The sequence below is a fragment of the Mesoplodon bidens genome, assembly GCF_964165515.1.
Source record: "Mesoplodon bidens genome assembly, chromosome: 15".
NCBI classification, from domain to species: domain Eukaryota; kingdom Metazoa; phylum Chordata; class Mammalia; order Artiodactyla; family Ziphiidae; genus Mesoplodon; species Mesoplodon bidens.
Genome location: NC_138171.1, coordinates 1,014,750 through 1,040,612, shown reverse-complemented (window position 1 = coordinate 1,040,612; position 25,863 = coordinate 1,014,750). Strand labels below are relative to the sequence as shown.

The 25,863-nt window shown below is 63.9% G+C and overlaps 3 protein-coding genes across 3 annotated transcripts; 2 read left to right on the top strand and 1 right to left on the bottom strand.

Moving 5' to 3' along the window:
* Positions 1-2,810: 2,810 nt before the first annotated feature.
* Positions 2,811-4,241, top strand: PPDPF (pancreatic progenitor cell differentiation and proliferation factor). The gene is made up of 5 exons (XM_081255193.1): positions 2,811-2,947; positions 3,372-3,452; positions 3,673-3,750; positions 3,840-3,936; positions 4,010-4,241. The coding sequence occupies exons 2-5, from the start codon at positions 3,398-3,400 to the stop codon at positions 4,125-4,127; spliced, it is 348 nt and encodes a 115-aa protein (XP_081111319.1). The 5' UTR covers positions 2,811-2,947; positions 3,372-3,397; the 3' UTR covers positions 4,128-4,241.
* A 135-nt stretch (positions 4,242-4,376) lies between these two features.
* Positions 4,377-19,443, bottom strand: PTK6 (protein tyrosine kinase 6; the record flags this gene model as incomplete). Its single annotated transcript, XM_081256490.1, is given in 20 exon segments — positions 4,377-6,102; positions 6,336-6,496; positions 7,633-7,814; positions 9,082-9,243; positions 9,856-9,931; positions 9,933-9,986; positions 9,988-10,011; positions 10,545-10,705; positions 10,993-11,114; positions 12,644-12,995; positions 13,636-14,087; positions 16,439-16,566; positions 16,570-16,616; positions 16,619-16,928; positions 16,996-17,148; positions 17,723-17,762; positions 17,859-17,929; positions 18,323-18,559; positions 18,679-18,735; positions 19,318-19,443. Coding segments are annotated over 20 exon segments (3,096 nt in total). The 3' UTR covers positions 4,377-5,921.
* A 374-nt stretch (positions 19,444-19,817) lies between these two features.
* Positions 19,818-20,810, top strand: FNDC11 (fibronectin type III domain containing 11; the record flags this gene model as incomplete). Its single annotated transcript, XM_081256171.1, has 1 exon — positions 19,818-20,810. The coding sequence occupies one exon, from the start codon at positions 19,818-19,820 to the stop codon at positions 20,808-20,810; it is 993 nt and encodes a 330-aa protein (XP_081112297.1).
* Between the last annotated feature and the right edge of the window lie 5,053 nt (positions 20,811-25,863).

The window sequence follows — 25,863 nt, the reverse complement described above, 5'->3', positions numbered from 1 at the left end:
TGGAGGCATGCATGAGGGGCACCCCACGAGATGCCCACACACTCAGCCGCCGACCACAGGGACACGGGAGTTCACAGAAGGGGCAGAGAGCCCTGTGGCTGAGGGTCCTTCAGAGCAAGACAAGCCTGGGTCTTGCCGGAACATTCCATCCTCCTGGTGTCAACTGCACTGACCAACCTGCTCTGTCAGTGACCCCTCAGGCCTGGCTGCCTCTCCCACTACAGGTCCTGCCACTGGCCCCCACCCCGTCCAAGGCCAGCAGCCCCCCTGCTCTTGCCCGGCAGCTCTGAGCGCCGGGCCCCTCCCCAGCTCCTCTTCAGCTGAAGCCTGACAACCCCTCTCCTGTCCCCCCTCACCGAGTGGGGACCCTCCTTCTGGGCTGGCCCCTCTGCTGGAAGGGGCGCCTACCTGACTCACCACCACTCCCCGTACCCGGCCGAGCTGTTTGCACACAGTAGGTGCTCAGCCAACCCGAGCACTGGGTGAACAGAACAGCACACGGTCCAGTCAGGGCCCCCGTCTCACTCAGAGACCCCTTTCAGGGCCCCTGCCTGGCTCCTGTGTCCCTACCACAAACCCACGAAGGCGGTACCCTTGTCCTCAGTTTCCCCAGCACGCAGCCAGAGCTGGCACCCGCCACCTTCGCAAACCACGCAACACCGAACCCAATCATGCTTCAAGCTCACCGGAGGCTGCCCCTCACTTGGGGACGGCCCTGACGCTGCCAGCTTCCAACCGGTGGTGTGTCTCAGGGGAGGGCAGGAGGGGTAGACACGTGCAACCGGGCAAGTCGGTGGGCTGGGGTGAGGGCGCTCTGTTGCCCATCCCAGGCAAACATGTGGTCAGGGGCTGGCAGCAGAGCTGAGACCAGAGGGGAGAGGCTGCCCCGCACAGTGGGTGGCTCCATGAGGCCCTGAGCAGAGCTGATGGCCAGAGCCCACATGGACCCAAATGGCCAATAACCCAGCAACAGGGCCCTGGCACATTTGATCCACGACCAGGCTCAGGGTTTGGTGAGCATGGGAGGAGTGGGGGATGGCAAATGGCCCTTAAGAATTAAATTTGATTTGCAGTAAAGTCACCATCCAGAATTAACGCCCTGGAGGAGGGCAGGAAGATGGCCAGGCCGTGCCTGTGGTGACCCTGGGAAGCAAAGGTCTCTGGCTGTGAAGGGAGGTTGGGGTGAGGGCTTGGGGGACCACGCGGCTCTCCTTCAGGGTCTTGTCTCACGGGTATGAGCAATCCAGCTGACCCTCTCTGTGAACCACGGTTATCTTGGAAGCCCACGAAAGATGCGGCTGGATGGGTGGCAGGGAGAGACGCTGGAACCGTCCTTTTCCCAGTGACCAGAAGGGGCCCAGTCCATGGGGACACCAGGAAGAGACGGGGGAGGCCGAGAAGGAAAGAGAGTCACCTGGGCCAGGTAGCTGCACCCCCTCCAGGGTCCCCTGGCCACACTGTGACCCAAGCCAGGTCGCAGTTAGGAGGTCAGCAGCTTTGACCCCCACCCAGCCCAGTAAAGGGTCACATCCAGGGGCAGCAAGGCCGCTCCCCTCCTGGAGCCTCAGTTTCTCCGTCTCCTGAGTGAGAAGTGGTACGGAGGTTCAGGAATCCTGGAGGGGTCCTTGAGGGGGTGTGAGGATATGGAGGGCCCAGCCCAGGGGGTTATGGGATCTTCCTGATGGCCCCCCACCGAAGCCGCCACAGATCTCCTGAGACGCCCCCCCCAGCCACCAGGGGCGAGACTGCCCAGACAGGGCCTAGTGCCAAAGAGCCATGGAGAGGACAGGGGGACTTCCCCTCCCTACAGAGGAAGGCTGGGGGTCGGGGGGAAGGCTGACTTCCACATTGGAAAGGAAGTCCTCCTCCCGGTTGAAAAGCCAGGGTGTGTCAGGGCCCAGGCACTGCAGGGAACATTCTGGGGGATCTTTACCCCACCCACTGACACGAGCTCCCCCTCTGCCCGCCCTCCTTTCCTCTCTCCCTCCTCCCCCACCCACGCCTTGCAAGCCGCTGGATGCAAGCTGGAACGAGGAGTGGGTTCCAGAGCCCCCAGAACTGTGAGGGGGACATGGGTAGGCTCCCCAGCTTCCCACCTGCAATGAAGTCCCTGAAGGGCTGGAAAGCTAGAGGCACACAGCTCGTTCTGGGTACCACCCAGGCCGACAGCTGGGAGAGGGCACCCGCTGGCGGGGGCCCACGTCTGGTTGAGCAGATGTCCCCCAAGTATGGGTGAGAGTGGGGAGTGCCCCATCCTGAGCACAGAAGGCCAGAGCAGAGGGGCACTGCAAGGGCTGGGCCTGCGGGGCTCAGCCCAGGACTGGGGGCAGCGGCAGAAACAGATCGGAAGTGCAGGGGCCACCGTCCGGCACCCCCGCCGCCTCCACGGAGCTGGAAAGGTGGAGACAGGCTGGACCAGCAGCGGGCGTGGGTCCAAAAGGATGGCCAGGGCCCGGGAAGGTGGGACGAGAGGTGGGAGACAGGCCCTGCTCTAGGACTGGGGCAGAGGTTATTTAACCACCCCAAGCCCAGGCCAGGCCGGGATAGGCTGCCCGGGGAAGCCCAGGTCAGACGGACGCTGCCGGGCTGGACTTCCTCCAAGGGCGGCCAGCTAGGGCCAGGCCACGGGGGCGGGGCCGGGAGGGGCGGGGCCAGGCTGAGCTTGGGGCGGGGCCTAATAGGCCTCGCAGGGGTCCTGGGCGGGACTGGAGCCTAGCAGGGGCGGGGCCTCGCCGGGGCTGGGGCGGGGCCGGGATCGGGGCGGAGCTCGCAGGGCGCGGGGCGGTGCTGCCATATAAGGGGGGCGCGTCCGCGCGTGCGCGCCCCGCGCGTCTAGGTCGTGGAGCCGTCGGCTGTGGCCCTCTTCGCAGATGGGCTCAGTGGCCTAGCGCCCAGGTCCCCGCCGTCCGTGATTGAGCGCCGAGGCCCGCGAGGGGTTGCCGCCGAGGTGAGGGCCCGGGCGGCGCGTGGGTGGGGTCTAGCGGCCCGAATGGGAGCGACGGCTGGCGGGGCGGACCGCTCGGCGTCCGGGAGGACCGAAGGGCGCGGGTGGGGAGGGGGCGGCGGGCAGGGCCCGGGGCGCGGAGCTGGGAGCGCGCAGGCTGCAGGCAGGGCTGCTTCCCGGAGCCCCAGGCCGGCGGCCCCGCGCACAAAGCGCCTTTGTTGTCCCGCGCGGCCTGTTCGGGCTGGTTAGAGCCGCCCGCGCGGAGAGGGCGGTCCCGGAGTTCCGGAGCCCCGCCTCGGCTCGGTAAACAAACCCGGCCTCCGCCCCTCCCGAGAGCCCACGCGGCTGACCCTGGGGTCCGGGTGGGGAGTGCCCTTTGCGAGAGGCATCGGTGACTGAAGGGGCTCCCCGACCCCCGCGTGCGCAGGTTTCCACCAGCCCACAAGCAAGAGCATGGCAGCCATCCCCTCCAGCGGCTCGCTCGTGGCCACCCACGACTACTACCGGCGTAAGTAAGCCCCTTGCCCGCCCTCCCCACCAAGTCTGACCCGGGCTCCCCCACCCAGCTTGTGGTGTCAGCTCCAGTTCCTTGAGAATCCGTACCCGAGCGGGGGGTGAGCGGCTAAGGACCCCTGGCACCGGCCCTGTGCTGCAGGCAAAGCCCGCTCTTGGTCCGGTGGGCTGGGGGCTCAGTGCCCTGTGGAGCTGACCTGGCCTCTTCTCTCCAGGCCGCCTGGGCTCCACTTCCAGTAACGGCTCCTGCGGAAGTGCCGAGTACCCTGGGGAAGGCATCCCCCGCCACCCCGGTGAGCGCAGATCCACCCCTGGCTGTCCCCAGGGGCTGACTGGAGGGAGTGGCCACAGCAGCACCCCGACCTCACTTTGCTTCTCTCAGGTCTCCCCAGAGCTGACCCGGGACACCGGTGGGCTAGCTTCTTTTTCGGGAAGTCCACTCTCCCATTCATGGCTACAGTGTTGGAGTCCCCAGAGCAGTGAGTCCACCTTCCTGGGGGCCAGTGGGGGCGGGCAGTTGGTAGCAGCCTCTGACCATGTGCTCTCCTCCAGCTCAGAACCAGCCCAGGCCTCCACCGGCATGATCACCTGTGACCTGGCTCGGGAAGCCGTGGGGAAGCAGCAGCCTGGCGGCCAGCCTGGCCAAACCAACTACAGGCCCCCGTCCTGAGCGGCCACCACCAGCTGCCGGGCTTCCTCCCAAGGCGCTAGGCTCATCAGAGCCCCCCTCTCCTTCCCCTCCCTGAGAGTGAGCAGGCTGCAGCCAACAGAAGCAGTTGGGTTTTTAATATCAAAACAGCAAAACACCAAAAAGGAAGTTGAGAGAACTCCACTCTTTACTATCCAAGCCACATGAGAGCCTTCCCGGCACCCTCTGACCTGTGCCTTGCACCGAGTGGAAAATAAACTCCAAGCAGCCAGCAGCCACATGCTGTGTGTGTGAGCTCCATGCCACCCCCACCCCCATGGGAGTAGTCACCAACCCCTCAAACTTCTCACTTCCTGGGCGATGGGGAGCTGGCCCTGCTCCCTGGGCCTTCCTGGGGTCCCTCCCTAGGGGGCCACCTCTGAGATCTGACTCAGGTTCACGTGCGCAGACAGCTCCGGTGAGTGTGGAGCCTTGTATCTGAGAAGAGGTGGGGTGCCTTGCTATTCTGGGGAGCCGGGGAGAGCAGGCAGTCCCAGGGCAGCCACTGAGGTCAGGGTCCTCTGAGTGAGCCCGCCTCGGCCCCTGCTGCCACGGCAGGAGACAGGGTCTCTGGCTTGGGTCCGGAGCCCTCGAAAGACCTCGAGGAGGCCGTCCTCAACCTGGTGTGGAGCAGCTCACACGCCCTGCTCTCTCCCACGTGCCTTCCAGTAAGGGCGGCGTCTCCTGTAGCCTCTTGTAGGGCACACTCTGGGCAGGGCCCCCGGCAGCCAAAACTTCCAGGGTGAGGGGAAGGGGGTGTGGGAGGCTCTAGTGGGCCCCCACCCGGGGCAGCCCAGCTTTGGGCAGAGTCCTACTCGGGAGCTCTGTGTGTGGCTGGGGAGTGGTCTCATCCTCTGCTGGCCTCCTGGGGGCAGGCGTGGGGGGTAGGCTGGTGGCGTCCACATGCCTCAGTGGCCGGCAGAGACTGGCCGGGGCCTGGGGGTCAGGAGAGGGCAGTTCAGTGAGGGGGCGGACAGAGGGTGTGAGGGCGGTGGCTTAGAGGGGTGGCCTCCACTGGTTAGCGGGCTGGGCTCAGCTGGCCACCCCACCCCAGCTCCGCTCTAAATCACGGGAGTCCATCCCAAGGCATTTGGGTGGCTCGTGGCCCCCAAAGGCTGCACCTTCTGTCCTGCCTGCCCTCAATGTGTCCAGGCACGGTTAGCCTGACCCCCACCCAGTCCTTTCGGTCACAGTGTCCAGACGTGGCCCCCAGACCCCCCGGTGGCAGCTGCCGTTTGCCGAGGCAGCTGGATAGGAACAGCGGCTGGCCCCAGGGAGCAGGCGTCAGTGCCCCTGTTTCCACAGAGGACTGGGGGGTCCACGCCCCCTTATATCCAGGTCTCAGGCAAGGCCAGAGGGCAAAGGGAGTGCAGCCAAAGCTTAGGTCCCCACCACGCACGGCCAGGGAGGCTCAGCCCTGATCCTGACAGCTGGTGGGCTTTGGGTCAGGACCAGGCACAGGTCCACTCCCTTAGGAAAGAGGGGCGACCTGGCTCCTGGAGCCCCAGGGCAGGTGTTGGCTGTGGAGGTCCCAGCACTTTCCAGGAGCTGGTGTCAGGCGAAGAGGCAGTCCCAGCTCCTGGCTGCACTGGGCAACAGGCGGGCCCAGGGCTGCCCGAGCCCCTTCTCGGGAGTGTCCGGCTGGTTCTGGGAGCTGTGGGTACCTTCAGCAAATCCTCAGTAAATCTGGGCCAGCGCACTCCCATGATCCGAGGTGGCTCAGGCCCCTCACGAGGGCTGGCCTGGCCTTCAGGCAGTGGCAAGGAGGCGGCCGACTCAGAGCAGGTTCTCGTACCTTCTGAGGCTGGAGAGCTTTTCCCGCAGCCCTTTGAAGCGGGGCCTCTGCTCGGGGTCCCTGTGCCAGCACGAGAGCATCAGCTTGTGTGTGGTGGGCGGGCACTTCAGGGGGCAGGGCATGCGGTAGCCCGCCTCTACCCTCAGGAAGGTATGGACATGCCTGTGGCGGGCAGGACAAGAGGGGCTGTGGAGGCAGGGAGGCCAGTGCCGTCCCCCCTCCCCCAGGAAGCCTTGGGCTGTGCCCTCGCCCTCTGCTTCCCTGGCACTCACTTCTAACTCCCTCCCTCTGGACGGTGACGCCTGGAAGGCATCAGGCACCCAGTGAATGGTGCAGGGGCCGTGTCCAGGTGACGGCCCCCTCCCGCCCTGCCCGCAGTCGGCAACACTGGGCGCCCAGTACCTGGATAGGGCATCTGACCCCTGCTGAAAATCTCATGGAGGAGAACCCCGAAGGACCAGATGTCAGATTTGATGGAGTAATGCCCTCGGGAGAGTGCCTCAGGGGCGGTCCACTTGTAAAGGATGCTGTGGTCATGGGAGAGATAGGCGTTTTGCAATCAGACACGCTGGGGGCGGGCCTGGGGGCCGCCTGCACCCTCCCTCCCCGCAGCGTGGACAGGTTCGGGGAGCCCGGTGCTTGGTGGGCAACTGCGGTCGGGACCCACACTGTGTCAGGGCTTCCTGGGACCCGTGCTGCCCAAGCTGAGTAGGCAGAACCCGCCCCAAATGCCAACAGGCCCCGCCCCAGAGGACCATAGTCGCAAAACCCAGCAGAGAGCTTCCCAGGACAAGGGGCAGAGTTTCTCCAGAAGTGAGCTGCAAGGAGACACCGGGAGGGGTGGTGGGTTAGCAGCCAAGCTGGCGTGATGCTGGGGTCCGCTCGAGGAGCACACTGGCATGGCTGACACTTAGCTCTGGGGCATCAAGATTAAAGGAACCCCTCAATTTCTCAGTGTGTGACTGGGAGTCCTGGAGGTGCTGGTATCACCTGCCTGCTGGGCCACGCTGAGCACGGAAGCAGGACACTGGCCAAGGGCGAGTGAGGGTTGGGCCTGCTCGCCCCCCCGGCCCTGCCGCCTGCGCGCCCTGCCCTGCTTTGCTGCCCACCCACTCAGCAGGGACTTCCCTGCCCCCAGCCTCTGGGCGCCCGAGCTGGCCCCATTTAGCTGTTCTCCTGGACTCATCCAAGTGCCTGCACTGCCCTCCCAGGAGCCTCCTGATCCCATTAAGACCCAGCTCCGGGGGCTTCCCTGGTGGCACAGTGGTTATGAATCCATCTGCCAACGCAGGGGACACAGGTTCGATCCCTGGTCCGGGAAGATCCCACATGCCGCGGAGCAACTAAGCCCATGCGCCGCAACTACTGAGCCTGCGCTCTAGAGCCCGTGAGCCACAACTACTGAGCCCACGTGCCACAACTACTGAAGCCTGCACGCCTAGAGCCTGTGCTCCACAAGAGAAGCCACCGCAATGAGAAGCCCGCACACCACAACGAAGAGTAGCCCCCGCTCGCCCAAACTAGAGGAAGCTCGCGTGCAGCAACAAAGACCCAACGCAGCCAAAAATAAAATAATTTAAAAAAACAAGACCCAGCTCGGGCTCCACAGCCCACACCTCACCTGAGGGCGGGAGGCCCACGGGAACCTCCAGCTCCCTGCACCCTCTGCTCTCCGCCCTCCCCTGGCCCTACCTTGATGAGCCTGGCCAGCCCGAAGTCCCCGATTTTGCAGATGTTGTTTTCCCCCACGAGGATGTTCCTGGCGGCCAGGTCCCCGTGGATGTAATTCTGCAATTCCAGGTAGCACATGCCCTCGGCCACCTGTGCTGCAATGCCCACCAGCTCCGAGGTGGGCCGGGTTTTCTCATCGGAGTCTGCAGAGGCCAGGGGAGGCCAGGGTGAGTGGGGCCAGCCAGGGCCAAGTCCTCTCTGCAGACTCCTGCGCTCAGGATTGGGGCTGGGACAAAGGGCATTTGGCCTGATTTAAAATTGGAACTGTGGACCCACTGCAGCCCTCGTGGAGGGCTATTAGGTATCAGAGCTACCACAGTCTATACATACCCTTTGGAATTTCCTTCTGGGAATCCACACTGAAGCAATAGGAACTCAAAGACTTATGTACAAAGATGTTCATCACAGCATTATTTACACAGTTAAAAACCTCAAAAGGTTTCAACAACAACAGGTGCCTGTGTGGATGTGGCACATCCACGTGGTAGTGCACAGACCGTCAGGATTTCATTTCTGATGAACAATTAGTGATACAGGAAACTGCAGTGATCAAGTGAAAAGCACTGCAAATGTTGCCGTATTAAAATATACCCCCCGGGGTGAGATGAGGAGGGTGGGAGGGAGACGCAAGGAGGAGGAGATATAGGGATATATGTATGCATATGGCTGATTCACTTTGTTATACAGCAGAAACTAACACAGCACTCTAAAGCAATTATACTCCAATTATACTTCAATAAATTATACTCCAATTATTTATTTGTTTAAAATAAATAAAATAAAATATACCCCCAGATACACACATATGCATACTGGATGTCATTTATCCTGCGGTGCACATTTCTTCCCATTTCAGCGTCTCTGAAATTGGGCTGCATCTGCATACAATGGCGCCTCCACGAATTGGCTGCGATTGTCTGGTTTGGGTGTTAAATGAAACAATGGGGCTTGTTATAGATGATGAGGTCTGTGCATCAACGAGATACGTGGTGTGTGAGCGTGCGTGTGCGAGTGTGGGTGTGTAAGCAGACAAACACCCGGAGGAGGGACAGCGCCTTCTAGGAAGAGAGAACAGCAGTGAGAAGCAGGCCTGTGTGTGCCACAAGTGGGAGGGGTGGGCAGCCACGCCAAGCGTTTGATTTAAATGGCCTCAGTTCACCGTAGGTGTAGGAATGATGAGTGGCTTTTCTTGTCTTTGTTCTTATCTGTATTTTGTCAAATTCCTGCAATGAACGGATGGTACATTTATCACAAGATATTTTAAATCCTTTCTTAAAACAGAAAAGGCAATCCCAGGCTGTCTGGTGAATGGTATGCGGGGGCGGGGGGCGGGTTTTCTTTTTCTTTCTGTGCCTGTTTCCTGTTCCCTCCAGCGGGCACGAATCATTCTGGTCCCCCCACCCCGCTCACCCCGCAGCAGCTCCAGCAGGCTCCCCTTGGGCAGGAGCTCTGTGATGATGTACACAGGGTCCCCCACGGACGCCACAGCGTACAGTGCCAGGACGTGCCTGTGCCGCAGCTTCTTCATGGCCTGGATCTCCGACTGGAACGTGCGCTGACGCAGAAGGTCAGCTGTCGGGGCAGGGGGGCGGCCTTGCTGGGTGCAGCCCTCGAAGGAGCTGAGCCCCTGTCCCACCCCACCCCCCGCCCGCACACAGCAGCGGCTCAGGAAATGTGGGCGCCCTCCCCGACGCCCCAGCTCCCAAGCCAGGATGCCAGGGCAGACACAGCCTGGTCCCCGACGTTCACACAAGGGTCCCCAGGGACCACAGACACCCCCCCCCCCCCCCATGTGGTTTACGCCTGCCCAAGACAGATGTGGAGCTGGAACACCCCCTCCCAAGTGTGTTCCCTTGCACCCCTGGGCCCCTGGTTCCTGAAGTGGGCGATCCCAACCTCTGGTGGGTCCCAAGAAGATTTTAGATGAACCTTTTCAGATTTCTAGTGATCTACTTATTTTAATGGATTTCCTTCCATTTATATTAAGAATTTAAAATTCCCTTTTAAGATAAATGCATTTAGGTAACAGCATGAAAGGAGAATGCCACCCGGACACTGCGGTAGGTGCCACAGGTGATCCAAGTTAGGGTGGTGAGTGGTTGGCAGGGCGTCAGGGCCCAGGGCTGGTGGGCTGCCCCACCCCCGTGAGTAAAGCCAGAAGTCCCTGGCCTGGAGCCCGCTCACCTCGGACGATCACCTTGATGGCCACTCGGACCTTGTCCTTCCAGAGCCCTTTGAAGACCTCCCCAAAGTAGCCAGAAGCCCAGCTTCCTGCAGAGCGTGAACTCTTCCCGCAGCCTCTCCCAGTCGTCACAAGTGGGGCAGGGGCTCTGGCTCATGCTGCAGGGACACGGGGCGGGGGCACCCGTCCTCGGGAAGTCAGCCCCTGGTCTATCCTCAAATGTAGGGCCACGTCCTGCTTGGGAGGGTCCCAGTGTCCGGCATGTGGCCAGGCTCTCCCAGGGGCTGCCCCAAGCCTGGCTGACCCCTGCTGTGTCCTGCAAACAAACGCCACCCCGCCTCCCCCACACCTGCTCTGGGCCAGTGACACTGGCCTCAGTGCCACTCACACAAAACTCCTGTCTGGCTGCTCGCCGGGGCACGTGGCCCAAGCTCCCACCAGCCCAGAGAGACTCAGGACGTAGCAGGAGCACAGCTGACCTCTAGCTGGCCCAAGGGTGAGAGTGACTGGACAAAGGAGGACACGTCCCCTGCCCACCGTCCCCCCGTGCCCGGCTCTGTACAACCACGGTTCCCACGTAGCCAGAGTCCCTGGGCTGAGTGTCCCTAGGGGTCCCCCAGCCAGTCATGGAGTCAGGACCCACACCCACCTCCACCTGAGGTCGTGTCACTGTAGGGGGCAGGGGGCCTACCTCTCGGCGGGGCGAGGTCAGCCACAGGCCATGGGACAGGCTCTGGGCCTCGTGGTGGTCCACGAGCTCAGGCAGGCCAGGGAAGGACACAGCCTCTTTGAGGTGCAACTGGCCGTCCTGCCACCAGATCCTGTAATGGCAAACGGTCTGCTGGTCCCGCACTGGACGGAGGGGACGCTCATGCACAGGCGCTAAGAGGGGCCCACTGGCAGGGGTTCCCCCAATGCGGAAAGGAGAGAACCGGCCAGACCCCAGGGGAGGCACCCAGGCCACGGGGCCTGCACCCACTGAGGGTCAGAGCTCCCAGAGCAGGGCCTGGACGTCACAGCACAGTGGAGGGGACAGGCCAGAGGGGCCGGGCTCTGCACACACGAAGGGTTTAGGGACAGGAGCCCCAAAGTCAGGCCCAGGTGGGGCTGCGGAGCGGGCAGGGGCGGGAAGCGGGTACCCGAGAGGACGCAGTTGGCGCCCGGCTTCTCGCTGACCCGCATCAGGAAGGCCCCCAGCTCAGTGCCCGCAGCCTGCAGTCGGTGCAGGGCTTCCGAGTGAGAGATCCGGCCAAAGAACCACCTGCGGGGCGGGGGGACCCTGAGCGGCACGGCCCCTGCCTGTGCCCCCCACCGAGTCCCAGCCCACACCTGATCCTGCACCTGCCCCCAACCCCGGCCCACAGCCGCCCGCTGACACCCACTGACCCAAAGGCCCCTTCTTTGCCCATCACTGACCCCAAATGTCCCAAGTGGCCAGTTCTGGACCCCAGGAAAGACCCTGGTGACCCAGAAGTGGAGAAGGCCCCTCCCACTACCCTTCCCGGACTGTCCCCCGTCTGTGGGGACAGAGTCCCCCATCCTGTGGGTACAGCAGCCCCCCACCAGCCTCGGAGGTGGCTCTGTGGCCATGCTCTTGGACCACATCGTTCTGTGACTCTGTGGCCACCTTGTGCACCCGGGCCACAGGCACGCCATGCTGTAGCACCATGGGACCTGGGGATGCACACGCACCCACACATGTCCACAGGCATTCTCACACCCCAGCTCCCAGCGCCAGGGCAGGGCTGGGCCTGCGGAGTTTCCCAGGGGACCTCTGCTGCCAGCCGCCCCGCCCTTGCACCCTCGGCTCCCTCAGGCCCCGTTGGAACATGGGTCCCTGCACGGAAGACCACTGCCCAGCACTGAGCCCTGTGGGGTCTGCGGGCCACCCCAACCAATCCAGCACCTCTGGAATCTCTCCCATTTGCCCCACCCCCTGCCAACCACCCGGCCTCCTTCCACTTCTCGAATGTGCTGGGTTCCCAGGGCCCGGGGCCTCTGCACTGGCAGTGCCGGCCCCTGCCTTATCACTGTCGGGAGCCCTGCCTGAGATGGTCCTGTCTGCGCCGTGCTTATATGTCTCCCCCTAGGAGGGGCGACCCTGCCCGTGTCGGCTCCGGCACACAGCAGGTGCTCAATCAGTGGCGTGCACAGGCACACGGGGGGGCCGTGGGAATCCCTCTGCCGGACCCCCCCCGTCCAGAGCTCAGGGAACCACCTGGGGTCGTGTGGACACACGCACGCCGGGCTGCGCCTGTGGCCCAAGCTTGCTGGGCCGCCCTCAGGCCCACAGTTGTCTCTGGGAGCCACCTTGCCAGCGATGGGCAGCCGTGCTGGTACGGGCAACAGGTCTGTGGCCCACACCCGGGCGGGCCTGTCGCAATGGCCTTCCCGCTCCCTCTGACTCGGCCAACAGGCTGCTTTCCGGTGTTTGGAAGGTGAGCGAAGCTTCACTCCCCAAAACGCCCGGGCTCTGCCTTGGACTCACTGCCAGCTCGCTGCTCTCCTCTGGGTCCCGGCACGGAGGAGGGGCCGGAGCCTCTGCAGCCCCCATCCCAGATGTCACACAGCAGAAGCCCGGCCAGGGATCCCAAGGCCAGGATGGTAGGCCCAGCCCCACTGGGGGGGCAGGGAGATGGAGCCACGGGCCACTCCTCCTTGGCAGCCCAGGGTCCCTGCCCGCACCCAGAGCCCAGCCACAGCGGTGCAGAGCTCTGTCCTGATAGACGCCCTGCAGGGCCCAGGGACGGGCAACTTGGAGTGACCCACAAGGGCCGTGGGGAGACTCACGGCTCCAACTCCACCGTCTCCTTCTCGGCCAGGGCCCTGCCCACCCCGTCCAGCAGCACGGTCCACCGCCACTCCTCCTCCTTTCTGGCCACGTGGAAGAGGTCCCCTGCCCGGAAGCTCAGCTCCTCGGCTGTGTGGGCCTCGAAGTCCCAGAGGCCCACATACTTGGGGCCCAGGGGAGCCTGGCCCGGGGACCCCACGGCCAGGGCAGTGGCAGAGCTGGGCCGCCTGGCCTCACCGCCTCTGCTCCAGCGGGGAGCAGCATGTGGGCAGGGCTGACCCTCACAGGCCGTCCCCGCCCCACTGAGCCGCCGCTCAGTTTCGTGTGACAAGGCAGCCGGGCCAGCCACACCTGTGCCACCAGAGATGCCCCTCCCAGGCCTCCCCAAGCACCCTAGGCTCTACACCAAGGGCCACCTGTCTTCCCACCCCCTGGGCCAGGTCAGTCTGGGCGCTGCTGTTACCCACCCGCTGGGGGAAACCTGCCCAAGCGGCCACTCAGATGCCCCTGCCCATATGGTCAGACCTAAGTGCCAGGAGGGTGGGGTCATCAATCAGATGGGGGCACTCAGCCAGGGGGCGTGGGACTCAGAGCTGGAGGGTAAAGGGCAAGGCACACCCTCCCCAACCTCCCAGGGCTGCTGGGACTGAGCCGGGACTCAGGGACGGCCGGGGGGGCTGCCTCTCTGCCCGCCCCCAAAGGAGCTCCCCCAAGGCCCAGGCGCCTCCTCCCAGCGGGAAGCTGGGGTGCCAGGGACTATGCCCCCTACAGAAGGGCTGTGAGGAGGATGACCAGGGGAAATCGCACACTAACCCTACTTGCTGGCGCTTTCCCTTTTATTGAGAAGAGATTATGGCACCACCTGCCTCACTTTGAGATCAGCAACAGGTATTTAACAAGCTCGTGAGCATATGGGGCAACCCGCTGACCAAGGAGGGGCAGGGCCCAGAGGGGAGGGGCGGAGCTGCTCAGCATCCTCAGGCTCCCTCACCCGGCACGCCCACCCCTCTCCACCGGCCAGAACGGCCAGAACGCTCCGGGCCCCTCGGGCCTTGGGCTCCACCTGTGAGCCGTTTCCGGGGGGCCTCGGGGAGACGTGCCAGGTCCTGCCTGAACCACACGGGGAAGCGGGAGGGATCCGAGGCTGAGGTCTGGGCCCCTCCCAGGGCACCAGCATCAAACCTGTTCAGCTTGTGCTGATGACACGCCCCAGGGGTGTGCCAGTGACCCCCACGCACACCTGGCTCTCCTGTCACCCCGTCCAGCACGCCCCTCCCCTCGCAGGACGCCTGCCAGCTCTGCCCCCCACACACCCCAGTCCCAGGACACAGAGTGAGCCCTTCAGTGTGTTCGGAGCCCCGAGCCCCACACTGCTGCTTGGTCTGGGAACCGCCCAGCACCGGGGGAGCCCAGCTCCAGCCCCCACCCTCGGGCCCCTCAGCTCTCCCAAGACAGGATAGAGGAGGGTCACGGGCTGTAGCCCAAGTCAGAGCTGAGGCCTGGCTGCCCGGAGTCCCAAAAGGCTCAGGCGAAACCCTCCTGCCCCCTCCCCACATCTGCCTGGGTCAAGGGGACGGTGTCCAAGGCTCTGACCTACAACCAGGGTGGCTGGGGCCTTCCTGAAGTGGCCTGTCCTCACCTCCTCCCTCTGGGCTGCCTCTGCCCGAGGTGTCACCCCCCGCCGCCAATTTCTCCAACCCTACAGATTCTGTTCTCTGAGCATCTGAGCAGCCCCGGCGGGGGGGTCACTTATCTGCACCTGAGGGTCCCAGCTTCCCCACCCGGTGCCAGCCCCCGGGTGGGACCTGTGGTCATGGTGAGGACTAACTGGCCGCTGCGAGACAGCGGAGCTGACCCTCCAGGGACTGAGGAGCTGGGGCGGCCGTGCACGCCTCAGCTGGACAGCAGTGAGCCTCTCTGTGGGGGTTGAGGGGTCTCCCCGGCCTGCCAGCCTGGGGACAGGAGCCAGGTAGCTGGGGCTGAGGACACCACGAGTGTGGCAGCCCTTGCATCTCAGCGCAGACACACAGTCATTAGTTCTTCCTCCCAGCAGCCCCTCCCCTCCCCCAGGACCCTGCCAGCCGCCTCCAGGAGCTGCTCTCAGGGTCCGTCCTCCACCTGGAGGGACCGTAGGCCCCTACCCATCAGAACGGTTGGCTGTGGGGTGGTGGCCTGGAGTCCTCTCAGAAGGCACCTTCCTGTGAATCAGGCTTTTCGCCCAGATGCAAATCCCCCAGGAGACTGTGGGGACGCTGAGGGGCCCCCAGGATGCTGGAGGTGGCCTGACTGAAGCTGAAACCTGCTGCTGGTCGGCAGAGACTGAGCTTGGTGCAAGACCAGGGGCCTGCGTCAGGGCAGCTGAGCCTAGCTTTGCTAGCCCTGTTCACCAACCAGCTTCTGGCCTGTTCTCAGCCAGCATATCACCTCTTGGTGCTGGGGCTGGGAAGAGGCATCTCTGACCCGAGGGTTCCCCAGCTGGCGCCCCCTCCATCTAGAAGTCAGGGATGGGACTTCCCTGGAGGCGCAGTGGTTAAGAATACGTCTGCCAATGCAGGGGACACGGGTTCGAGCCCTGGTTTGGGAAGATCCCACGTGCCGCGGAGCAGCTAAGCCCGTGAGCCACAACTACTGAGCCTGTGCTCTAGAGCCCACGGGCCACAACTACTGAGCCCACGAGCCACAACAACTGAAGCCCACGAGCCACAACTACTGAAGCCTGTGCGCCTAGAGCCCGTGCTCCGCAACAAGAGAAGGCACCAAAATGAGAAGCCCACACACCGCAACGAAGAGTAGCCCCTGCTCGCTGCAACTAGAGAAAGCCAGCGTGCAGCAACAAAGACCCAATGCAGCCAAGAATAGATAAATAAAATAAATAAATAGAAGCCAGGGATTACAGTGGCCAAGACATTCAGGAGAAAGACAGGTAAGGACCACACCCAGAGTGTGGATCAAATGTTTGAGGCCCATGTACTGTGTCCATAGCCACATGGCAGGGCCCTGCTCAGCGCTGGCACACAGCTGTGCCGGGAGGCTACCCTGTCCTGCGTACCCTGAGCCCGCGCCAAAAGGTCACCTCCTCTGGAAGAGTGCCCAGCCTCTGCTTCCCCCCATGATCACAGACTGGCATGCAAATAGACAAGTGTCTGTGCCAGCCTCTCCCCACCTGTAGACTGCCCTGGCCCTAAGGACCGAGGGCACTCAGGGCAATGGGTGGCTCCCCCACCTTATCCACCGCCCAAATGAGCCTCTTTGGGAGCAGTCCCAAAGGCCAGGGCCATGTCTGCCCCACACCTGGCCCAGAGCAGGGGGGAGGGGGCCAGGTGAGTGAGGACAGGTGAGAAGGGTGGGTGAAGACATCTCTGTGACCCAGCTTATCACCCCTTCCACCCCCGGGTCACCACCTCACCCCCTCACAGCACAAGCTCACTCCTGTCCTCACCGTCTCACTCAGAACTGCATCCCAGTCCCCAGTCCCCTGCCCTCCAAGGAATGACCCCGTCAGCAAAGATTGCTGGATGCCAGGCCTGAATCCCTGGGTGTGAGCAGGAGGGCCTGGCGAGTGTGGCATGCGCACACACCATCCAGCCAGCTCGCGGCTCAGCTTAACCACGCCTGCCAGAGTCACTGCCACTTTCCCTCCTAGCGGAATCAGGTGCCCAGGCACACCATCCCTGCACCACACCTTTCTGCTTGCTTACCACTGTGAGGCGGGGCCTGGAGGAGTCATGCTGGACGTGCAGTCCCCAGACTCTATCCTGGCTTACTCCTGTCTCCCCAGAAGGGGCGGTACGCACGGTTGGTTCCAGAGCGTCTCAGGGGCGGCCTTGGCCACGTAGGTGATGGGCACGAGACCCGTGCAGGGCCAGCCCGCGAGCCTGCGGGCGAGGATGTAGCCGCCCTCCTCCCTGAGGGCGTGCAGCCTCTACCCGCGGCTGACACTCAGCTCCTCCGCGCTCCGCGCCGTGAAGTCAGCGCCCTGAAGAGCTGCGCGGGGGCCGGGGGGTTGCAGGGCTCCGCGGTGGGGGGCTCCGCTGCCGCGGGTTCCGGCTCCACGTCGGCGTCGGAGTCCGGGTTCGGGAACCGCGGCGCGCCCGCCGGCCAGATCTTGTCCCACAAGAAGGACAGGAAGGTCAGCTGCTTCCTGAGGAAGGGCTCCACGCCCGGCGGTGCGCCAGGCCCTGCAGGGGACGGAGAGGGTGCAGCAGCGGGGCTCAGGGACCCCGACGGGGAGAAACTGGAGGGGCGGCGCGACGGTGAGCGCTGGAGCCTCGCTGCGCGGCGCCCCTGCTGGCGCAGGGTGGGCGGGTGAGAGTCGCTCCAGAGGCCCCCGCCCGCTCCCTGCGGTGCTCACATCGGCGCAGGGTGGCCCTCCAGCTCCGGCCACACGACGGCCGCCGCTCTCCTCGACCTCTAGGGTGTCTCGCGGGCAGGGCTGGTTCCCCAACCACTCCGAGCCGCGTGCGTCTGGCGCGGGATCGGTCCCAGGACGGCGTCGGGGCGGGGCCTGGAAGAGGGTTTCCCGAAACCTGCGTCTGGGTGGGGCTATGGGGCGGGGTCTAGGTGGGTGGGGCTGTGGTGGGTGGGGTCTCGTGGGCTGTAGACGGGGACGCGGGGAGGTCCCTGTGGGGAAGGAGACGTCTGCGTCTTGACTGTCAAGGTCACGCTCGTGGTGTGATCTTGTAGGACAGCTCCGCTAGGTGTTCCCCTTGGGGGAAATGGGCAAAGGGTGCTTGGGATCTCTGTGTCATTTCTTACAACTGCAGGTGAATCCACAATTATCTCAAAACTGAAAGTTTAATTTTAAAAATTTAGCTGAGGAACAAGAAATAGGAAAAAAAAAAAAAAGATGGGGCCAGAGATGGCAGAGGTCCAGGACATGCCTGACCCAGAGCAGGAGGGGAGACTGCTCTGCCGTCCACCCTCTCTGTGGGTGGGCCGCAGGGCTGCGGGCGGCTTCCTCTCACCACTTTCCAGGTGCCAGCCTCCCCCTCAACCTTCAGAGAGCACCCCCTTTCCAAATAATCCAACTCTTGCGTTTCAGACCCCTAAATAACGACATAACAACAGCTACAACTTACAGAGTTAGCGCCCAGGGCACCCACGCACTCCCTCCCACGCCTGGACCCAGAGGACAGGCTGATGGGCGCTTAGCCCGGCAAAGCCTGCTCCCAAGAGTGAGGCTACCGGGAGTGGTGGGCGTGCCCTGGGAGGCACCTGCCACGGAACAGAATGGGAGGGGAGCTCAGGGGCAGACACCCTGTCTTGGAAGGGTCCCCACCAGTGACCTGCAAGGGGGTGGAGGCAAGTGGCGTCCCTCGGCTTGAGGAGGCATCCCGGCCGGGGCTCGGGCCGTGACACCCCAGGTTCCCAGGGAAGGGAGCGAAGCCTCTGGACGATCTGTCTGAGCTGAAACCTGGGGGCGGGCCCGGGGCTGAGACTCGTTGGTTCCTTCAGTCGGGTCCTGGGGCGGGGAGCGAGCCCCTCGCGACCTGCCCGCAGCCCCTCAGGTCGAGGTCGCCCGACCCCCACGCCCTGGGCTCTCCGCCCACCCCGCCCCCCAGCCCCGGGGGGGCGGGACGTCACAAAGGCCCGCGGTCCCCATGGCAACCCGCGGAACGCCGCGGCGCAAGGCTGGGCACCCCGGCTCGGCGCACAGTCGGCAGCCCTGCTCCGCCCACTGCAGGACGAAGGGCAAGTGGGCGCGGGGAGGCGGGCTGGGGGGATGGAGGACTAGGGTGGTGTGGCGGAGGTGGGCAGGCGGGCGCGGGCGGCGGTCGGTTGGGGGGAAGTGGGCCTGGGGCCGGGGGTGGGTGTAGGGGGTCTCGGAGGCGAGGAGGGTGTAGGTCTCGGGGAGGAGGGCCAGGACAGGAGGCTTCTTTGGAGGAGTTCACCAGCAGCCCCTCTGCCTTTTCCACCTGAGAGACGGTGGGCATCTGGAAACACCTCGGACCCGGACCCGTAGCCAGGTCTGGAGCTAGAGTTCTCTCCAGAGGCAGCTTGAATCTGCCCCAGGCTCCGGCCACCGCCCAGATACCCTGTCTGCAGTGTCCAGGAGCAGGGTCTGCAGCCTCTGCCCCAGGAAGGTCAAGGCCTGGCATCGGGGGAGGGAGACCAACTTGGGGCCCAGCCTCACTGCCCCTTAGCAGAGCAGCCTTGGGCGAGTCACTCAGCCTCTCAACTCCCGTTTGGAATTCATCCAACCCCTGACGCCCCTGAGTCTGTCTCACTGCCCTTGGGGGTGGCTGGGACCTGGGACAGCAGCCGGGGATGCTGGTCCCTCCTGCAAGGAGCCCCAGCCTTGTGGTCAGGGCCTGCCAGCCTGGGAGCACAGCTCTGCCCAGCTGTGGGGTGCACTGGCCCCTCCCACAGACACTCAGAGCTGGGAACCCAGGTTGGAGAGGGGTGCAGAAGGACACTCAGGCTCTGGGGTCTACGGTGGGCTAGAAGCCTGGATTGAGAGCAAGCTACGGACTGTTCTAGCTTCAGGCACCCCATCTGAGAGGCAGGGTAACCATTCAGGGGCTTTACTCATGGACTCAGTGAGCTCATGGAGGTCCTGAGGCCCCAGGACACAGCAGGGCTCGGTAACAAGGAACTGGCATGTTTCCTTCTCAGAGCTGAGGCCGGCAGCCACCCTGCCTCCTGGGCTAGGCCCCGGTCATCTGCTCTGCACCTGTAGTGGGGCGTGGAAGGTGTGCAGGACAGTGGTGTCCCCAGCTGGGGTCTGGTGCTGCTCAGACAGGATCACACTGAATCCTGTCAACAGCTCCAGGGAGCAGCGTGACCCCCTTTCAGACATGGCCGCAAAGCTGGGCAGTGGCTGGGCTTTCCGCACGGGCCATCCCGGCCCAGAGCCCCCGTCTCAGCCCTGCCCTGTGTCATCACAAACGACCATCAGTAGAGTGTCGTGCTGGCCCCCGCGGTGTTCGCTTTTATCTAGATCTGCAGCCTGCTCACCTGGCCCTCCAAGCAGCCCCTTTCCAGAGAGACGAGCCCTCCCCACAGAGTCCTCCCCGCACCCTCCCCCAGCAGGCTAGAGGGCCCAGCATGGGGGCCAGTGGGCCTGAAGTCACCCCCACACAAACACTGCCCCGAGTGAGCCTCTGGGTGGGCGGCAGAGGCCAGTCTGACCGTCCCGCTCATACCCTGCCCTCCACCCGCTGCCCCCAGACCATGAACTTGCAGGTGACTGGCCTGGACCCGGACAGAATGAAGCTGGACAGCCCTCAGTGCTTCCCGGACCAGGAGGAGGCAGAGAAGGCCGAGGATCGGCAGCCGCTGGAGCCTGAGACTTGGCGGACCCACGTGGAGCGCCGCAACGCTCTGCGCAAGTTCCTGACCTCGGACCTGAGCCCCCATCTGCTCAAGCGCCACCACGCCCACGTGGAGCTCCTCAAGAAGAGCTCCTACTACGTCAAGATCCTCCCCAAGCACCTGGGGCTGGGCAACCGGAACCGGCAGGTGCTGTCCACCATGTTCCAGTTCATCGAGCCCCTGAAGTTCCAGCGCATGAAGAAGGTGGGCGCGGACCAGGCCAAGATCCAGCTCCTGCTGCTCGGGGAGCTGCTGGGGCAGCTGGGCCACAGCTACTCTGAGCTGGACGCCCTGCTTGAGTCACCGGACCCTCGGCCCTTCCTGGCGGAATGGGGGCTCGTGGAGCAGCGGCTGGCAGACCTGTCGGCCGTCATGGACAGCTTCCTGGCCACGATGGTGCCAGGGCGCCTGCACATGAAACACCACCTGGTGTCTGACATCAAGGCCACCAAGATCCCCCACATTCAGCTCATGCTGAGCACCAAGATGCCCGTCATATTTGACCGCCAGGAGTCGGTGGCCCACCACGACTGGGTCAGCCTGCGCTGGTATGTCACCCTCCAGCCGGCCGTGCCAGAGCAGTTTGAGCTGCACTACGAGCTGCTGGACCCACAGACACAGCAGGAGTGCAGGCAGTGTGGCATCATCACCGTGGCCGCCTGCGCCTTTGACGTCCGAAACCTGCTGCCCAACCGCTCCTACAAGTTCACTATCAAGAGGGTGGAGGGCAACATGCTGGTGTACGAGCCCTGGCTGGACAGCCTCACCCTGCAGACCAGGCCTAGGCCCCCTGAAGGGCCCGCCCCCCGTAGGCTGGGCAAGCTAGGCCCGGGCCTGGCCACACCTTCCTAGAAACGATTTTTTAGTACTTATCCACTAATAAAGGGGAGTATAAACACACATAGACAATTAAAGAAACAAACCTACTTTTAAAGGAGGCGGCAGCCACATGAGTGTTTCTCCTGACTCAGCCCAGCCCACCCACAAGTCCCAGGCCCCCCCAGCTCCTGCTTCCTTTTCTAGGGGGCGCCCCAGGCTGGCCTTTCCAGGACACTGACCCCTGGAGCAAGAAGCCTCAGCCCTGGCACGGCGCCGCCGCTACCCATGAGGACAGCTGCTCCGAGGCTCTGCGGGGCGGCAGCCCCAGCCCCTCCCCCGTCCATCTCCCCCATCCCCGTCACAATAAGCAGCTGTAACACCTGGGCACAGGCTCTGGCCATCTTTCCTGCCTCTTACACTGGGATTCCTCAAGGGAGGGCAATACCCCCAAGTCCTGCCCAGACCCCAGTGGGGGCAGTCACAGATAGGCCCCAGTACTATCAGCCCCAGCTTCATCGAGGCCAGGGGGCCCAAGGCCAAGAGGACATTTTATTATTTTTTTTTTAATGAAAATAAAAGTACTATCTTCTCCCCAGAAGAAGCTGAAGAACCCCTATTATGAGGTGGGTGAGGGTCCTAGCAAGGGAGCCTGGTAGGGTAGCACCCCCCCAGATCCACACAAATGCATACCTTCTGTTTGGGGGGGCCTCCCTACAGCCCATCGCCCCTCCCCACCAGCTCCTGGTGTCCAGCCCCAGATGGGCGACCTAGAGAGTCTGTCCTTGCCCGCCAGTGTGACCCCCAGCCCGGCCAGCAGCTCGCTCACTTCCTGAAGGCGACGCAGTCATCGGCGTCTACCTGCTCCAGCAGCTTGGCCCTCCGGGTCCAGGAGGGGCAGCGCCGTGTACCCTGGCTACGGCCGAGGAGGACTGTCCACGGGAAAAGGCCAGAGCCACCCTCAGTACACTGCTGACCAGCTTTCCGTACGCACACCGTGATGGTCACTAGGACAGCAGGCCCCTGAGAAGATAAGGTGTGGCCAGGGCAAGGGGTCAGGAACAGGGCCCCTCCCCCACTGAGAAGCGGTTTGGTGAGGGGGGGACCTTAACTGGGTCGGAAAGGCCCAGCACCACCCACCCCAGCTATGGCCCGTGTCCTCTGCAGGGTTGGTGTGGTCTCAGCGGGCGGCTCCCCTCCCAGGCCTCTCCAGCCGCCTGCGAGCTGCTGTATGCCACCCGGGGGTCCAGCCACACTGTCATGCAATCTGTGGCATCGCGTGGCTGTGAGGGGCTCCCTCCTGGATGTCCTGCAGATGGGGTTGTCCCAAGGCTCCCAGGGGTCCAGGGCAGAGTCACTGTGCTTGCTCCACGGAAATGTCCGGCGCAGCAGAGGCTGGGGCGTGGCAGAGAGAAGTCTGGGGAGGGGACAAGAGCAGGAGCCGGCCAGGGGACCAGAGATGTGGGTTTGTGCTGGGTCACACTGATCCAGAGACCCGCACGCTGGGGTGAGCGCTCGCCAAGGGAGCTGCCCTTGGGTCCTGGGGCCTGGCACGCCGTCTGGGGGACTTCAGGGTTGGCACTTCCCTCCCCTGGTCCCGCCTCGCGACCTCACCGGGTAAGGCGGTGCTACTGCAGGCACCCGGCTGTGGGCGGCTCTGAAGCACCCTCCCGGTGTGGCCATGGAGGCCGGGGCACAGGTCCGCGTCCGCCCCGCCCCATCGTGCCCGCGGCTTTGTGCCTCGCTGGCCTCTCTCTCATCTGGACTCGTTGGCTGCCTGGCACACACAGCCGCAGGCTTCAAGTCGCGCCCCAGACTTAAAAGCTTGGCCCTCACTGCGACGAGGCCCCGCCCTCTGCACGCAGCCCCACCTCGCAGCTGTCTGACCGCGGCCCAGCCCCGCTTCCTGCGCCCTGCCCTCGGGGCTTCAACGCCTCTTCCTCCCTGAAGCCCTCCCTGACTCCAGGTTGATGAGGGCTTGGCTCCCTGCCTCGGGGCATGTGCTCCTCCTCTGTTCTAGCGCTTTTTCGCGAGACCCTAGAATTCCCCATGCCTTTGTGGCTGCCCTAGAAGAGAAGTGCCCTTTGGAGCAGGGCTCACCGGGCTGTCGCCACTGCACAGAGGCCATGGGGAAGTGGAATTGCACTGAGAGTGGTTTCCCAGGTCAGAGCTGCCTCGGGAAGGGCTGGGGTCGGGGGCACAGGTTTCCACAGAAGGCAGGACAAAAAGGCACCCTGAGGGGCAGGTGAAGGTCCTCAATCCTGCAAAGAAATGCACACCCGGGCAGGTTGTCCCAAAGGCCCTGACCTGGGAGCAGGCCTGAGGGTGTGAGGGGGCTGCAGAAATCTGGGTGGAGCACATGACAGCCGCCTGGGGCACCTCCATCATAGCCCTGCACCCCCGCAGGGGTCTTGTCATCTGGTTCCCCTCCCAGGGCGCCAGCCCCTGAAGGACACAGGGCTGTAGGTCTGAGTTAGACAGGGCAGTGGGGCAGAGAAAAGGTGGCCTTTTCCAGGGAGGCCTCCTTGAGTGTGGGCTGAGGACCCTGTTCCAGTAAAAGACACTGGCTTTTGGTGTTTTTTTTTTTTTTTAATGGGACTTCCCTGGTGGCGCAGTGGTTAAGAATCCACCTGCCAATGCAGGCGACACGGGTTCAATCCCTGGTTCGGGAAGATCCCACATGCCGCAGAGCAGCTAAGCCCCCTGTGCCACAGCTACTGAGCCTGCGTGCCACAACTACTGAAGCCCGCGTGCCTAGAGCCTGTGCTCCGCAACAAGAGAAGCCACCACAATGAGAAGCCCACGCACCGCAATGAAGAGTAGCCCCTGCTCGCCGCAACTAGAGAAAAGCCTGGGCACCGCAATGAAGACCCAACGCAGCCAAAAATAAACAAATAAATAAATTTTTTTTAAAAATGAAGTGAGCCCCACAGACGGCACCCAGTGTGGTCAGGGACAGCCAGAGACCCAGGAGCAGCCCTGACAGGACTCCCTTCCTGACCCCAAACCTTCCCAGGGACACCAAGTCTCGTGCCGGTCCAGGACCCCCCTACCCCCGAGATGCTCCCTGTCACCAAATGTCCCAGCACTGCAGGTCAGCAGGGAGGGTGGGATCACAGACCCTACCTCCTTTCTCCCAAGTTTGCGCACCAGGTGTGGGCTGGCCTGCTCCCAGCCCTGGAGAAGCCGAGACAAGGAGGTGGCGACTGTGGCCGCGCCGGCTCCATGATCCCTGCTCGGTCAGGCGGGTGCAGGCGGCTGGGAGGTGGCCAGCATGAGCACTGAAGGCACGTGGGATCCTGCTGAGAGGGTCCCCCAGGCAGCGGCAGCAGAGGGCTCCCCCTCATCATCCTGGCAGCCTGAGGGTGGTGGGCGGATGGGGTCTCCAGGAAGACACGACAGCCCCTCTGGACTTGCAGACGGCAGGCCGGCACCAGGCTGTGCTGGGTCTCACAGGTGTCCAGGTGTCCACTCCAGAGTGGGCAGCAGCAGTGCGGGAGGAGCTGGTCTCCTGCCAGTGGGGGGAGGGGTCCGTGGAAGCCCCCACCGAGTGCCCCTCCCCCCCAGGGAGCGGCCCCAGCCCTCCCCACCCCCCAGCAGTTCTTACCGATGACACAGAGCGCCACCTGGGCCCGGGTGAGGTTCATCTGTCCTCGTTGGCCGCAGGTCCTGGCCGCTCTCCAGGCAGGCGCAGACGGTGCTCACCAGGGTGCCGCGCCACTCGCTCCCTGGTGGGGGCTGGGGGGCGTGGTGAGGCCCCTGCCGCCCACCCACCTGACCCGCCACCCCCAGGCCCCTGCTGCCGCCAGCCTCACCCCGTCTCTGGGTGACGGAGCACACGGTCACGCCGGTGACACCAGCTTCCTCAAGTCTCTTTCTGATCTCCAACACCTGGGCATGGTAGGGCTCGAGGACGGCGATGTCCCCAGGGTCCACTGTCCCTCTCAGGGTCAGCTGTTTGGTGATGCAGACCTGAGGGACCAGGCGGTGCGGGCGAAGCCAGCCCTGGTGCCTGTCACGCCCTGGGCTCCTTCGACGCCTCTATGTCTCCCCCCAGGGAGCCACCCCTGTGCAAAGGGGACCAGGGAAGGTCCGGCTGACACCACCACTGCTGCCTGCTCTTTGTTGGCCTTGGAACCCTCGCCCCCTTGGTCCATCAACACCAGCAGGCTGTCCTCAGGGCTCTGCACATCGCCAAAGGTGACAGAGTAGTTCTCCTTGCTCAAATGGCCCAGGATGCTGGGCGGCTGCCTCAGGCCCTGCCACGGCTTTAATCTCTTTTTGTAGAACTCCACAGCAGGGAAAGCACAGACGCCCTCGTGCTGTAAGGCAAGTACCTGAGCCAGAGTCAGGGCCCGGCTGGCCGTCGCCCACGCCGGGGCCAAGGGTCCAGCTGCTCACCATGCAGTACTGCGTGTCCAGTGGGAGGGCGTCCCTGTGGAACCTCTTGAACAGAGACCCGTCCAGGCCCAGGTTTTGCAGCTGCTCATTCCTGACCACAGGCTGCAGCTGCTTGTGGTCCCCAAGAAGAACCACCTGGAGGGACAGGCACGCATGGTCCTGACCCCCCATGGCCATCACCGCCCCACCATGAAGCTGCCCTCCACGTGGTCCCTGCACCCCGGGCGGGAGGCCACACCCGGTGACATCTGCCCAAGCACCGAGCTCACTGCTCGCCTCACTTACTTTAGCCTGTGAGAAGCTCACCAGCAGGATGAGGGTCTTGGGCTCAGTGGCCGTGCCCACCTCGTCCACGAGCATCTGCCAGACGTCCAGGTCCTTGAGGCCGGCGGAGGCTGCACGCGACATGGGGCACGTGGCCCGAGAAGCAGGCCCCTGGCCGATCTACGTGCTCCAGGCAAAGGCTGAGGCCAGGCGCCATGGTCCACAGCTGCAGGGCCCGCGCCAGGAGCCCACACTGCAGGGCGGCGCTGAGCCGCGCCTGCAGCGTATCCCCGTTGCCCGCTCCTTCTGGCGCGGCTCCCAGGCTCCCGAGGCTGGGGCTCCTTCTGGCGCGGCTGCTCCTTCGCTAGCTTCCAAGGCAGCATCCACGGGACGGTGCTGCGTGGGGCCCTCAGGGTGACCAGCC